The sequence below is a fragment of the Melanotaenia boesemani genome, chromosome 1, assembly GCF_017639745.1.
Source record: "Melanotaenia boesemani isolate fMelBoe1 chromosome 1, fMelBoe1.pri, whole genome shotgun sequence".
NCBI classification, from domain to species: Eukaryota; Metazoa; Chordata; class Actinopteri; order Atheriniformes; family Melanotaeniidae; genus Melanotaenia; species Melanotaenia boesemani.
In genome coordinates this window covers 27976455-27990621 of record NC_055682.1, presented here as the reverse complement: position 1 = coordinate 27990621, position 14167 = coordinate 27976455, and the positions used below count along the sequence as shown (strand labels likewise).

At 37.9% G+C, this 14167-nt stretch overlaps 1 protein-coding gene across 8 annotated transcripts; it reads right to left on the bottom strand.

The window, feature by feature from the left end:
• Positions 1-414: 414 nt before the first annotated feature.
• On the bottom strand, positions 415-9475 carry tpma (alpha-tropomyosin). Of its 8 annotated transcripts, XM_041990777.1 has the most exons (10): positions 9295-9467; positions 8804-8929; positions 6597-6730; positions 5590-5707; positions 5357-5427; positions 5184-5259; positions 5009-5071; positions 4694-4763; positions 3958-4036; positions 3389-3521 (listed from the first exon to the last, which is right to left on the bottom strand). In XM_041990777.1, the coding sequence occupies exons 1-10, from the start codon at positions 9406-9408 to the stop codon at positions 3518-3520; spliced, it is 855 nt and encodes a 284-aa protein (XP_041846711.1). In that variant the 5' UTR covers positions 9409-9467; the 3' UTR covers positions 3389-3517. The 8 variants fall into 8 exon arrangements, with proteins under 8 accessions (XP_041846720.1, XP_041846704.1, XP_041846745.1 ...); XM_041990786.1 differs by lacking the exons at positions 3389-3521; positions 3958-4036 and adding an exon at positions 415-2304; XM_041990770.1 differs by lacking the exons at positions 3389-3521; positions 3958-4036 and adding an exon at positions 415-1081 and having other exon boundaries at positions 9295-9459.
• Between the last annotated feature and the right edge of the window lie 4692 nt (positions 9476-14167).

Sequence of the window (14167 nt, the reverse complement as noted above, 5' to 3'; positions counted from 1 at the left end):
TGTTGATAGTTGGCCAAGTTTTGATGCGTCCACCCCAAAATTCCCGATTCTTTCCCCTTTACCACTAAACAATGGTAAGGACACTTGCTGTATATACTTTCAGTGTATTAAGTGTTTGGTTATCAGTGCCACACATACTCCTAGGTGCTCACGTTAAGCATGTGTGGGCCCATCAAAAAGGAAATAAAGTCATAATGACATGAGTGCTAAATTGTAACAAGCTAAAAAATGTTTATATTTTCCAGGTTAAGCATTTAAATATTGTTACACTTAAGCACGAAAGGCTCCATTCCATTTTCCATTGTGTGCCAAGATTTCCATAATGCAATGCTGTCAAGTTTTCCGTTTTCCTGTATTTCTTCAACGTGTGGAGGAACATAAACTTTAAAAAACCATGCACAGGCAAAGAATAACTTGGTTCAACCATTTATTTATGATTTGTTCAAAGATAAAATGGAAGAGATAGGGGGAAAAAACAGGCTTTTGCTAATGAAAACATCTACATAAGAGACAGTACAGAGCAAAAGTATTTCTCTCGCTTCACTGACAATGCAGTACATTCCAAACTGTGCTAAGAATTCCTTGATGAACTGTGGGAGAAAAACATCAATGACACTGAATGTGTTAATACAAAAGAAACTGGCACAAAATCAACTTTACTAAAGTACATATAATAAAAGTCCCTTTTATATAACCTTGGCTTAAATTATGGCTTCATTCAAAAATGATCATGTGCAGTATGTTTACCACAAAAAGTGCAAAGTCCCAACATATACATGTAAACAATTAAAGATCAACAGTGAACATGTAATACAAACACTGCAGTTGAATTGCTGCTCATAAACTTGTAGCGGCTACTCTGTGTAGAGCTTGTGTCCTCAAGCTGACAAGGCCAGGAGAGACCAGAACGCAAACCCCCACAATCTGTAGTGGTTGGATGTGAGAGCCAGCCATATTCAGAGAATGTGACATAATGTTTGGAGAGGAATAGAGCTGGGTCAAATATTAACCATTTCCATAAGAGTCTGATCCAGCATCTGCTTTATGTTCAGGCCTTCTTCTTTAGCACGTGTGAGTTTATCTGTTAATATAGCATTACAACAGTTAAAAGACCATCAAACAAGCCAACACAGCAGAGAAAATAAACAGACAAGGTTCTGGTCCAGAAGAACAATAACCAACATGCTGATATTGTCACAAACCTGAAGAGTTGGATTATTTTTTTTTTTTTTTTTATAATCAAGTACATATCCTCATCTTATTAAACTTAAATCCCTTTTGGTAAGTCTTCCTTCTCTTTGGAGCTGATGCGTTAGGTTATTGACAGGGCTGAAGTCATGACTGCACAAGTGTCTATAAAACAGATTTTCTGATGCAAGACAAATTTAGTTTAAAGACCAAAACTGCTTAAAATACATTTTCTGTTGATGTTGTGAAGCTTAAACCCATTCAAAGGGGGGGGGGGGGGGGGGGGGGGGGGTCTTGAGTCAACATGCAGTCATTCATAAGACTTTTATACCACCACCACCAGTTAGCCCAAAAGGTCTTGTTGCTACATCCTAAACACACAATCTTTTCTTTTGCTACAGTTCAGCTTCATGTGACTCTTACCTGATCAACTGGGGGTCGAGAATAAACCTAGCTCACAGTGGCTCTCAAGCATCACAGCATTTAAAATAAGACTAAAACCAAATTAATGTAACGTGTTCAATTCACTGACCTGAGACTGTCCACTGACATGCTACAGATAAATAAATGCTAAGGTAGTCCCTCAAATCTGTACCGCAACTAAAATACCCAGTTGTTTTGGTGTTCAGTACATCCAAACACACCACACCTAAAGTCATACTCCATGATTTATCTTCTTTTTTTTTTTTTGTTACAAGTTCAACTTGAGAACAGATGTAGAAACAATCCTACGCCCCTTAAAACCTCCTAGTGTGGGGTTTAAAAAAAATAAATAAATAAAAATAATGTAAATTACAACCAGTGCATGTGTTCCAGCTCTGACAATAACTGAGGAGATCCATCAAATCCAAGTTACCCAACATCCCACATGAAAGTGCTATTGGAAAAAAAAAAAAAAAAAAAAAAAAAAGTAAATCGAGATGTGAGCAAGAAGATTGCTCACAGTATGTGTCGCAGACATTGGCATCTTTAATAAAACCTTAAAATATTCCTGGACTTTGAAGTGTCAGAAAAGTTAAAGCATGTGAGAACCCAGCCTAGTTTACGCCTCATTTAAGGCTACTCTCAGTTCATTGGTCAGAAGACGATTTTTCTCAAGCTGCTTGTAAAGATGGTCTTGACAGTCAGAAAGCAGTAAGAAAAAAAAAGGAGAGAAACAGAAGGCAGGTTAGTACAGAAGACAAACTGTTAGTTTTTAATCTAAATGAATCTGTCAGTTTTGAAGCCGATGACCTACTAACCTCATAAACACAGCGAGTTAAAAGCATCCATCTTTTCACATTTCCACAAGGTCTCACTACCCGCACTGATCTCTTATACATATTAGCTTCTTTAGAATTACTTTTCATTACTTTCAGAACTTTTTCATTACAGCAAAACAGATTTTCTTGTTTTTTTTTTGAGGGGGGGGGGGTTTCGTGTTAGCCTGAAACCTGTATTAAATACTAGAAAATGAGGGGGGGGGGGGTACTTTTATATTCTCTATTTAAGAAGAAAAAAAAAAAAAAACTTCTGCAGCAGAAGCCATTATCTTTTTAATGTTCGGGATAAAGCCATCTGAATCCAAGACATTTCTGGCTTAGATTCAGAAAGCTTTTCTAAGATTGTCCAGAGTTTTAGTTACATTTGAAACAGATTCTAGTTTCTCTTCTACTGCGGATATGTCAGGGTAACTGCTCAAGTGGTGTAAAGCACTTGCAATACTGAGCAAAACTGTATTTTAAAAGGATTCAAATTATTTAGAGGCCCTAAAATGTATATAAAATCAAGATGTTTGGGTAATTATATTTAGAAATCCTAGCATTACAATCTGCGCTGAGTAAAATTACTGAACAAGCTGATTATAAAAGCAACTTATCACGACTATGGTAACTTACCATAGTCATCATTTCCATGACAGTCCTCTCAAACAGAAAAAGAACAGTAAATGGGAGAGGAGCTAAAGAGTTTATTCAAAAGCTACTCGACAAAATAAATTAAACACATAGAAGACAAATCAAGAAAAAAAAAAAAAAAAAAAAAAAAAAAAAAAAAAAAAAAAAAAAAGAAAAAAAAAGGAGGATAGGACAAATGGAAATAAAGAAACATCGCAGGAGAAAGGGAAAGGGCTGACATAGATGTAAGAATGTTTATTTTACAGAAAACATTATGGCTCAAAAGTCTGTATGAGAGATGGAACAATGGATGCTGGCAGCGATGGCCCAATGTGCAGTTGTGGCAGAGTATTAAAAGAAATGCAGAAATGAAGAAGACAGAAAAAGTTGGGCTGTGCTGCACAGGAGAGAAATGATGATGCTCAACCAGCTTCTGGAGTGAGGGGTGAAAAAGTTTAGCTGTGAAAAACAGAAAAGCACAAATGTTGGAGGGAGAAAAACAAAAGGAACAACAAGATAAATGGCATGCAAAACTAAATATAAAGATGCAGGGGAAAAAAAAAAAAAAAAAAAAAAAAAAAAAGAATGAGAATGAAACTTCAATGTAGCTGTGATGCAAGAAACCTTAAGGACAGAGACTACAACCTAGTAGTTTATCAATGACAGCTTGCTAAATATAACCAAACATTTGATCCAAAATGCTGAGTTTAGTCGCAAATTAAAGTTAATGGAGCAATAAAAGGAGCATCTGTTTTAGAATTAATCCCGGGGGAAAAAAAATCATCACACCCAAACATGCCACAAGAGGGCGCTATTGTAACAGTGCTAGGGATGTTAGGATCTACGGATGTTAGGATCTAAGGCACAAAGCAGAATCAAGCATGTTGTGAATTACATGGAAGTCATGTCGTTGAGGGCGTGGTCCAGCTCTTCACTGATGGCCTTGTACTTCAGTTTCTGGGCATACAGCTCATCTATTATGTGGTAGTTTTTAAGTGGCAGTGGAAGATTTGAAAACAAGAACACAAGGAAAAATATACACAACAGGGTAAGAGCATGAAAGTCAAAAAGAAAATATGAGTATGTGAAAGGAGACAAAAAAAAAAAAGTGTAGGACAGAAATAGGAAAGGCGTATGAACAGCTGCTGATGTTGTGTCAGATTCCTGAGAAGTCACTGAGAAACTGCCTCATGCTCCATGACCCTGTGACGACCGCTAAGGACTAGCTGGCCTTGAACAGTCATTACACCAGAACGCTAGACTCCACTGTGGTGAGAAATGTTGCCAACATGAATAATATCACGCTGGTCTCTGTAGATCACCGCTTTGTTTTTCCACCCCCCAGTAGACGCCTGACAGTGCAAATATTTGTTCTAAACACTAACATCCTGCTGACTAAATAGATTTCCCCCCCCCACACTGCAGTGGTTTATCCCCTCTTAATAGTTTTACTTTTAGATATAAATTATGCAAGGACACCCACTTTCTGGCCACTTATGGCCCACCTGTTTCTTTCTGCATTGACTGGTTTAGTAATTTAATAAAACAAACATCCCCCCTATAGTTTGTAAAAAACAAAGTGATATTAAAAGCTTTCCAGAGACAACAAATAAAGCATAAAGGATTCATACCCTCCAGGTCATCAATGGTCTTCTCCAGCTTGGCGACTGATCTCTCAGCGAACTCAGCACGGGTCTCAGCCTGAATGGAGGAACAGAGTTTAGCATTAGCAAACCTCATTAAAAAGTTCCTCAGGAAACAAAGTACTCATAGTAAAAAAAAGTATTTAAATGTATTAATTTCTGGTAAGTTTAACTTAAGTAGCTAATCAGACAGATGTAGTTTCTAAAGAAGCTTTACAAAATACCCATTTAAAATTCCAACACAGGACGGATATTTTTTTTTTTTTAAAAGTATAAATTTGCTCATAACTCTAGCTCACTCACCTCCTTCAGCTTGTCTGTGAGAACCTTGATCTCCTCCTCGTACTTGTCCTCCTTCTGTGAGTACTGTGGTTACATTGTAAAAGACCAGAGTTAGAAAAACATGCAAGACTCACTCACATTTCACAACTCTACACAGGGAAATATGAGAATGAATCTTCTTGATGAATCATCCTACCTTTTCTGCCTGAGCCTCCAGAGACTTCAGGTTGTTCTGCACGGTTTTCAGCTCCTCCTCAAGCTCTGAGCATTTGCTGTTGAGTTAAAGTGTGATTGAACACAAGAATTACACATTAAATCAATGTTATTTAATAATTATTATAGAGAAGATAAAAGGGAGGAGGATGGTACCCCTCAGACAGCTCAGCACGCTCCTCTGTACGTTCCAAGTCACTCTCAATGATCACCAGCTTACGGGCCACCTGAAATCACAATGTAGAGTCTAGTCCCACACATCAGACAGAATTCAATACTTTCTTAATCTACTATTAATCCAAAGACAGAAAAGACAGTCAGTGCTGCTGTTCAATCACAACAAAAGAATGCAAATATTTATAAATGCAGTGAGCAGCTGAGAAACTTGCCTCCTCATATTTGCGATCAGCCTCCTCAGCAATGTGTTTGGCCTCTTTAAGCTGGATCTCCTGCAGCTCCATCTTCTCCTCATCCTTCATTGCCCTGTTCTCAATGACTTTCATGCCTCTGTGGGAGAGAAAACAGGATTGCTACTGAGTCCAAGTAATATTCTGCTTGTCACACTGGAGTTCAGGAAATCCATTATCCATTATTATTACAAAACATCTCAATTATGTCTTGTACATAAATGTCTCGTCTTGGTGAAGACTGTCTAAACTTCAAAACGGACAAAAGCTATCCAAACAAAATACTTGGGCATTTTCGCCACACACGTGTATTATTACTGCAATACACACCGATGACTGTGCATGTGCATGAAGAGTTATGAATGAATTAATGCTAATTATACATGACAAGCAAGCTGGACTGAATCATCCATGCTTTCGACGCCAGCATTTGTTGTAGTTTTAAAATCAGGTGCAGAACATGTACCATTGTTTGGAGTTACTTTGCAATAGCAGCAAGTAATTTTATAAAGTCAGTGTAAGAAACCTACTTTTTAAACCTCTGCATTTAAAATATTGTGCCAACTTCAGAGCCAACTCTCAGTCAGTGGTGGAAGCACTGGACTCCACATCATAAGTGTTAAACTGACAACACGTTTCATGTTCCAGTCTTTGACGCTCATTTTCATTCCCCGTGGGACTTATGGCATATATATATATATATATATATATATATATATATATATATATATATATATATATATATATATATATATATATATATATATATATATATATATATATATATCTTTAGAGTGTGCCAACTTGACGACAATATAAAATCCTTTACCAGCATCCTGGAACCAAACACTTTGTTCTATCCAAACTCCATGACCCAATTTTTGCCTGCAATGAATAGGATGGGATAATCTAGCATAATGTTTGATTCTGCATATCCTGTGTGAGACAGCATTTGACCAAAGCATGTTAACCAACTTAAAGATACGCACCTCTCACTCTCATCAGCAGCCTTCTCAGCCTCCTCCAGCTTGGTCAGAGCTGTGGCCAGACGCTCCTGAGCACGGTCCAACTCCTCCTCAACCAGCTGGATACGTCTGTTCAGGGAAGCTACATCACCCTCAGCCTAGGAGTCAAAGCATTATTTTGATAATTTTTGACTGTGCAATAAAGTAGGTTTTATTCATTTTAAAAAATACTAAGAAAAAAAGGACATCTCATGCTGTCCAACGAGAGCAGGGGCTTCTTTAGGAACGAAGCCACAAGAGGGAGGGCAGCTATATTAAACATTTTACACTGAGGACTAGAGTAACATTTTTCACCATTTATTAGGTACTATATTTAAAGAAAATGGTGGACAACATAGTCCAGCCTCTCCTCCTTCCCAGCCAAACCTACAATTTCCTGTCTTATTGTGATTTAGTTGTCCTGTCCCATAAACGAATTAGCTACAAAATTCGTCTTGGATTAGAGCAAATGGCACCTCCTTATACTTAAACTAGCAGGTGGCATAGTTAGAGAGGGTTTTATCTCATGAGGACTTATGCTGCTGCTCTAACCTCAGCCTACTTGTAACAGGGCGGTTTGTTTATTCGGGATGTTCAGGGTGTTGTCCCTTCAGCCACGCATCCTTTCCTCACATCCTACAGTGAGCTAACCTCAAACTCACCTGCCTGGTATCCGGCTGTATTCGAACAGAAACCATGCCTATTAGGCCTAGCAGCCACGCTTTTTGACCAGATTTGCTCCTAATGCCTCCTGCAGCCAAGGGACTAATTGCCTTAAATCATTAGCAGCTTACAGTTTCCCTCGCGCTCCTCTCCTGGTTCAGTTCCCGCTGTAACAACGCTGCCCGTTCCTCCGCCGCATCGGCCTGCTCCTGCAACGACTTGATTTTCTTCTTCACGGCTTCCAGGGAGCTCCCAGCGGCCATTTTTTCGCGTTCTTGGTCTAGGCTACGCAAGTTTTCTTTCAGCTTTGTGCAGGCTACCTCTACCAAGGCACAGACACTCTTGGGGATGCGGCGCGTTTGATCCCTGCCCCCACCGCCTTTAATCAACCGCTGATGAGGATTGGAACGTGCCACCAACCCCGGAAGTAACACATTTTACTCGCGACAAATAAAATGTATCAATCAGATAAAGATATACGAATTATATCGTTTTCTAACACAATTTAAATTTGATTTAGTTTTATTACATGTGCTTTTCTTGCTGCTATATAACTATATAAATCCCAAGCAATTAAACGTGCATCCCCGATTTCTAAATTGAACCAGCCCTATCAAGATCACAACTCCAAACATCACACACCGGTTCAGTCATGAGCGAACTGGATCTGAATCACAAACATAATTTTTTTTAATTAATTTATTTATATTTTATTATATTATTATTTTATTAATAATAAGCGTACTACATAAACAACTAGCCTACTTAGAGCATACTTACTCATTCACTTTTATTTACCTAAAGAACAACAAAAAAATTGTATAAAATATAAAATGTCTTTTGACGCAAAATAATCCCTTATTATATTCATTTTGTATTTTCCTCTACTTATTTCACCACTAATTGATTTCTGGTTGGTTAGCCTAATTGTGTCCAATTAAAACTACAAAAAGCACTTTTTGTAAGCTTTACCTTAACTTTAATCCAACTCTGTCAACCAGTCAGTCCCTACTAAATAATTCCGGAGACAAATAATGTTTGTTTTATGTTGTGTTATGTTGGCTGCAGCTGAGGTCCATTTTTCTCACTGTGACATCATCAATTAGGCTTAATTGGCGTAGAGTACAATGTTGTCATAAGCTAGTAACGTCATCCGGACTTTGCAGAGCTATGAACAAACTGATACCAGTACGATCACAAACATGTCAAGGGTTTTTTTGAGCCCAAAATGTGCCTTTAAAACGGCCGACTGAAACCCGACACTGCGGTCACGGCTGCGCGATGCAACGGTACGCCAGTGAGCTGTAACCTTACCATATACAGAGCAAGAGCTAAATTTAACAGCCCCTATATCCATCCTATACAGCCCACGGGTGTCATATGCCAAATGATTGTTGTATTTGGTAAGCAATAGGCTACGGTAAATGAGCATTGGGATAGTAATGTCAATTTTCTCATCTATAGCTCAGGTGTGCAAATATAAGTAAACTTAGTGTCCATCCTGAGTTTCTCCCACAGTCCAAACTCACATCTGTGGCTTTCTTCTCAGCGAGCTCCAGTTTCTCCTGGGCATCCTTCAGGGCTTCAGAGTACTTGTCCAACTCATCCTCAGTTGCCTTCAGCTTCTTCTGCAATGCTACCAGGTCATCCTCAAGCTGGCATGCAGAGAAAAAGTTTTATTCACACGTAAAACTAGAAGATACATTCAGACTCGTTATAACAGCTTTTTGCAACTTTGAAAGCTATTCAGACAGTCTGAAATAACAATTATTTTTAAACAATTGTCTTAAATGCTTTTGGCGTATCTTCAAACAACATAGCTTAGTTAAAACCAGCCAAAGGTCCATGTAAAATGTTCCTAGTTTGTCTGATTCACGCAGACCACATAAGAAGTCATAATGTGATTTTTAAAGCTATTATCAGTTTGAAAAAGTAAATGTAGTCACGGGAACCACGAAATTCCATGCGCAACGCGCCATTGGCACCTGAGCTTAAAAGTGCCAGAGCGCGTTTTGCCGACCTGTTTGCTTCTGTCCTCCGCTGCTTTCTTGTCTGACTCGGCCTGCTCAGCTCTGTCCAAGGCATTCTCCTTGTCGAGCTTGAGCATCTGCATCTTCTTCTTGATGGCATCCATGGCTGCTTAGTGTTGGAGGTCTCCGCTTGAGCCACAAAAAAAGGAACTGAATGGATATCGGAGCGTCTGAACCACACTGAACGCCAAGCTGGAGTGCGAGCTCGCTAAAATTGTAGTGAGTCAAATATGTATTTTGGCCAGGCAGATACTGGATACCAAATACTTTTTTGGAAACAACTGCAGCTGCTTGCCAACAAGGGACCTGACTTTTCCCGAATCTCTTCACTGATTCGCCCCTCCGAGACATTTGACCACTTCTGTGACTATACATGGGGTACAGGCGTCATAAAGACACTCCCTTCTCACACCAAGACGTCTTCTCCTATTTCTATCACCCTCCAGGTGGAAGCAGTGTCAATGCTCAAGAGGTAGTAGAGTTCTAGGGTTATTTGGGAGAAACATGTTCATGATATTGATCCAATTGTTACCCAGAAAGTTTAAACAGAAATTTCAATCCAAAGAAGACACCAAAGGACTATAAAATTCTATTTAAGTTTTTATTCAGTTTTTTTTAACAGTTTAGCACCATAGAATTAAAAGATTTGAGGATGCATAAGGAGTTCTCCCCTCAAATTTCAACTCGTTTTCTCAATCATTCAGTGATCAGCACTGAATTAAATACAATAGAATTTCATGCATCAAAGCTATTCACACAAAACAAATATAACTGATTGAATAAGCCCCTGTGAAAGCTCTTCTCTCTCTGAGGCATGTCATATTAGCCAGTATGGCTTGCTTCCTGAGATCATTTCAGCAGCTCCCTGACAACATAGTTCAACACTCGAGCAGCAATCAGATAGGTTTGGCTCTTTGTAGAGGTATATCATCAAGCTTGTTCAACTCCTCTGATGGCAAATACATGCCTGAGAGTCAATCTCAAATGGGCCATAATGGATACAGTGCAGTGTGCTGTGGAAGGTACAGAAGCTCTGGCATTTCAACAACCCCCCCTCACTGGGCCTGTGTGATAGTTCACAGGGCCAGTAGCAGAGCCGCAGCTGTCACACAAAACTTGTGGTCAGGACTGGTGGACGGTTGAGCAATAACACATTACTGTCAATTACAATGGTTCCTTTTCTTGTACGTTAGAAAATTTGGATGGGAAAATAAAGAGGGACATAAAGGTTAATGAGTATGATATTTAGAGTTATAATAGCTTTAACAGTGTGCAGTCATTACTGCTCTAAACAGGACTGTCATTGTTCTCATTATTAACAAATCATGACATACGCTGACAATACTTTCTCTCTCAACAGTCTTCATCCTCTTCTTCTGTTGACCATGATGCTTTGCAAGTCTTTTGTTGAGTGCATATTTTGGGACTTGGACAGCACCTGCTGGACTCCATCCATAGCCCTCATAGCCACTCCCACTCACTCTGACTTCTATAAAGAGGGGTCTTTCACTTTTTCTTTTGAAATGGTAACAGACAAGCAACTAAAATAATAAGACATAACTGCAAAACTTTGCTATTAATTTTTACTAAGCCATTGGGTTTTGGTTTTTATGCTTGATAAATGTCAACTTACTCATTAGAATTATTTATTTATTAACTGAATTTTCAAAGAAGAGTAAATTATGGAGAATCTAGCAAAAAAAAAATAAATAAAAAAATTAATTACTGTCTTTGTGATCTACTTGCGCATAAATACGATTCTCCTTTTTTGTATGTCTCACTTTGGTATTTTATTTCTTTGGTGGTCTGGCTTGACATCTTTCCTGTGGAGCTTTTTAAAGGCAGTCAGCTGTCACTGTGTTGTCATCCTGCCATGTGCTTTGTAGACTGCAGCAGCCAGCCAGACATGCCTGTCATGTACAGAGATCAGAGAGTCTCATTGCGCAATCCATCTCACCTTCACACCCTGAATAGATAGAGAGGCAAACATCGTCATATCATACCGGTCCAGCTATTAATGATTTTCTCAGTTTTGTTTAGTGGTTCAATTCAGGGATGTGATTTTACCCTCATTAATGTTGGGCAGAGAATAATAGAAAACAATGAGGATTTTCTCTACTTTACCTAATGTGCTGTATATTCTTTTCTCTGGGTTAGGTAGCCATTGCAAACAATGTTTGTTTTTTTTTTGTTTGTTTGTTTGTTTGTTTTTTTTGTTTTGTTTTTTTCCTTAATGTTTTTGTTTTTGTGCCAATTCTTTGGAATATCATGATAAAAAGAAAAAGAAAATGTCTCTGGCACTGCATGAAAAACAGATGAATACTAAAGCTTTAAGACTGACAGGTGGGATAACTGGAACAATCCCCAGTATTCCTAGAATTTCCATCATGCAGGGAAGTATTTAGCCTGCTAATGATGACATACCAGCCTTTTGAAGAGCCACATGTGAAGTTTAAAGGCCTCTGGAATTTGATTTAATTAACTAAGCATTGTCATTTCATGGCCATGAATGCATCACTGATTTATTGTTCTAAGGCACTCATAAATCAAAACAAAGTCTTTGCTTTTGTGGAATTTCACATCTGAGATGCTCCTAGTCAAAAAGTATGCATGGCAGTCAGGGAGGTGATTTCACTGTTAATGTGTAGACTGGAATTTCTCGCTTGCTCCCCAAAACTTTAAACAGATAACACAGTTCTTCTAGCTACTCATGAGTCAAATTTCATCTCCTACAGAAAAAAAGAGAAAAATAAAACAGTCTTAATGGGCCAGGTGAATTGTCTTCAGTGGTGAAAGCCATTACGCTACGGCGTATGCTGCCGTCACCAGTAACAGGATCCACTTTCTGACTTTTCTTATAATTAGATTTAGGACATAAAAATAAAATATGAGCTGTCTTCTATCAGCCTCTAGTCAACATTGAATCCAGTGTGCTCGTCTATTTAGCAATGGTTTTCACTTTCTAGTCCTTAGCCAAGTCAGCATAACAGACCCCCCTATTACAAGTCAAGTTAAAAAATAACAATAAAAAAATAAAGACAAAAAAAAAAAAAAAAAAATGCTTGAAGAGTTTTTGGGATTTAGGTTACAGTCAGACCAATGCATGCGACATTGACATTAAAAGCTTGCTGGGAAAACAGAAAAAAGGATGGAAGGTTTTAAAGCAGTCCAGTGAGCAGCTGTGCCACTGTAATTGACATTGGCTCCTCAAATTTTAGTGCCAGACAAATTTAGCACAGTTCTCAGTTCATAGCTTGGACTCAATATAGCTTCTGGTTTAGTGCTGACTCAGAAATACCATTCTGACCTGACACTAAAAGAGACCTTGTTCACCTGCTAGAACATCCCATTCTTGTTGTTCATTGTGGAACTTCAGATGGTTCTGCAAACAGAGCTGCTGTTCAAATGTCAAACATGAACGTAACAGGCAGACTCAGGGAACGGGATATTTCATGTACCTACAAAAAGAGAGCAAACATGAATCATGTTAGTGTCTTTGCAGAGTTAAATGAAGCATTTAGGATTAAAATGTGTGCACCAGAAGCTGAATGTAAAATGTTCTGGTTTAATTCAGGAAAGTTCTCTCACTCTGATGTAAACAGTCATACATATTGTTGAACAAGGCAACAAAATTAGCCCCTCTAATAATACCATAATACATTTTTAAACATGTATATATTTTTTCACTTTACATAATGTTCGTGGAGTCTACAGATGGGTGACTGGAATAAGCGTGTAGAGTGATTATCATGTAGTACTTTTATACTGAGGACATGACCTTAATGTCCTCAGTGGACATTAAGATATTTCAGCTTATCAGAGATTTGATTCAAGCTGTGCTACAAATTAAGTCAAATGGGCAACTACTTGAAAGAATTAAGGGTACTGTACTACAGCTAACCTTGGGTTAACAAAACATAATAATCCTTTTAGGTGCTTTACAAATTTTGTGTCCGGTATGCTTTATACAATGCAAAGAATGTAATCACTGGACTAGATTTAACAAGACAAAAGACAACATTAATATTAAATGCTGATTTTTTTTTTCCCCTTTTTTTTCTTCTAAATCCAAGCCCCAGAGAAGTTTGGTAGTTTTGTCAGTAAATCAAAAAAATTCATCTGTAATTTGTTCATTGTTTTGAATGTTTATCTAACAAAGATGCATAAAGAAAATTTTTTTTTTTTTTTTTTTTTTACCAACCAAATGCATTTTATTAAGGAAAATGTGAATAAAATCTGGAATCTGACAGTAACAGCAGTTTCTAAAATTCTATTCTCATTTTACATTTACTGTCTGAAAGTTGGAATAGAGACGTTTATCACTCTGTTGCATCAACTCTATTTAGTTTTTAAAGGTAAATCTGTCCGCTGAATGTATGACTAATATTGTATTTTAGCTGCTCAACATTTTGAAACCTAGTTTGGTTTATACAGTCAAGAAATGACCAACGTTTTCAAGGAGGTGAAAGAGTTTAGGGCTCTGGACGGCAGGAAGACCAGTTTTAATCCACAGTCAAGCTGTGGCAATGCATGCAGGCTTTGGGTTAGAGTTATCTTGTTGAAATAAGCAAGACATTCCCTGGAGGAAAAAAAAAGTTAAAAAAAAATAAAAAAACAAAATAAGATACCACATATTGCAGAACTCCAAACCCCCTCAGTGGTTGCCTAACAGAAGTTTTGGGTTCTCTAATCATAGATACATTTTAAACATTAAACAAAAAATTAATGACACTTATTTTTAACATTGGTATTAGTCCAGAATTTCACATTGGTGCATCTCTGCCTGACATAAAATATGCAGGTAAAACACAAACATGGTTCATCTATGATCCGCATAAGTAATAACCACAAGAAGAAATTGCG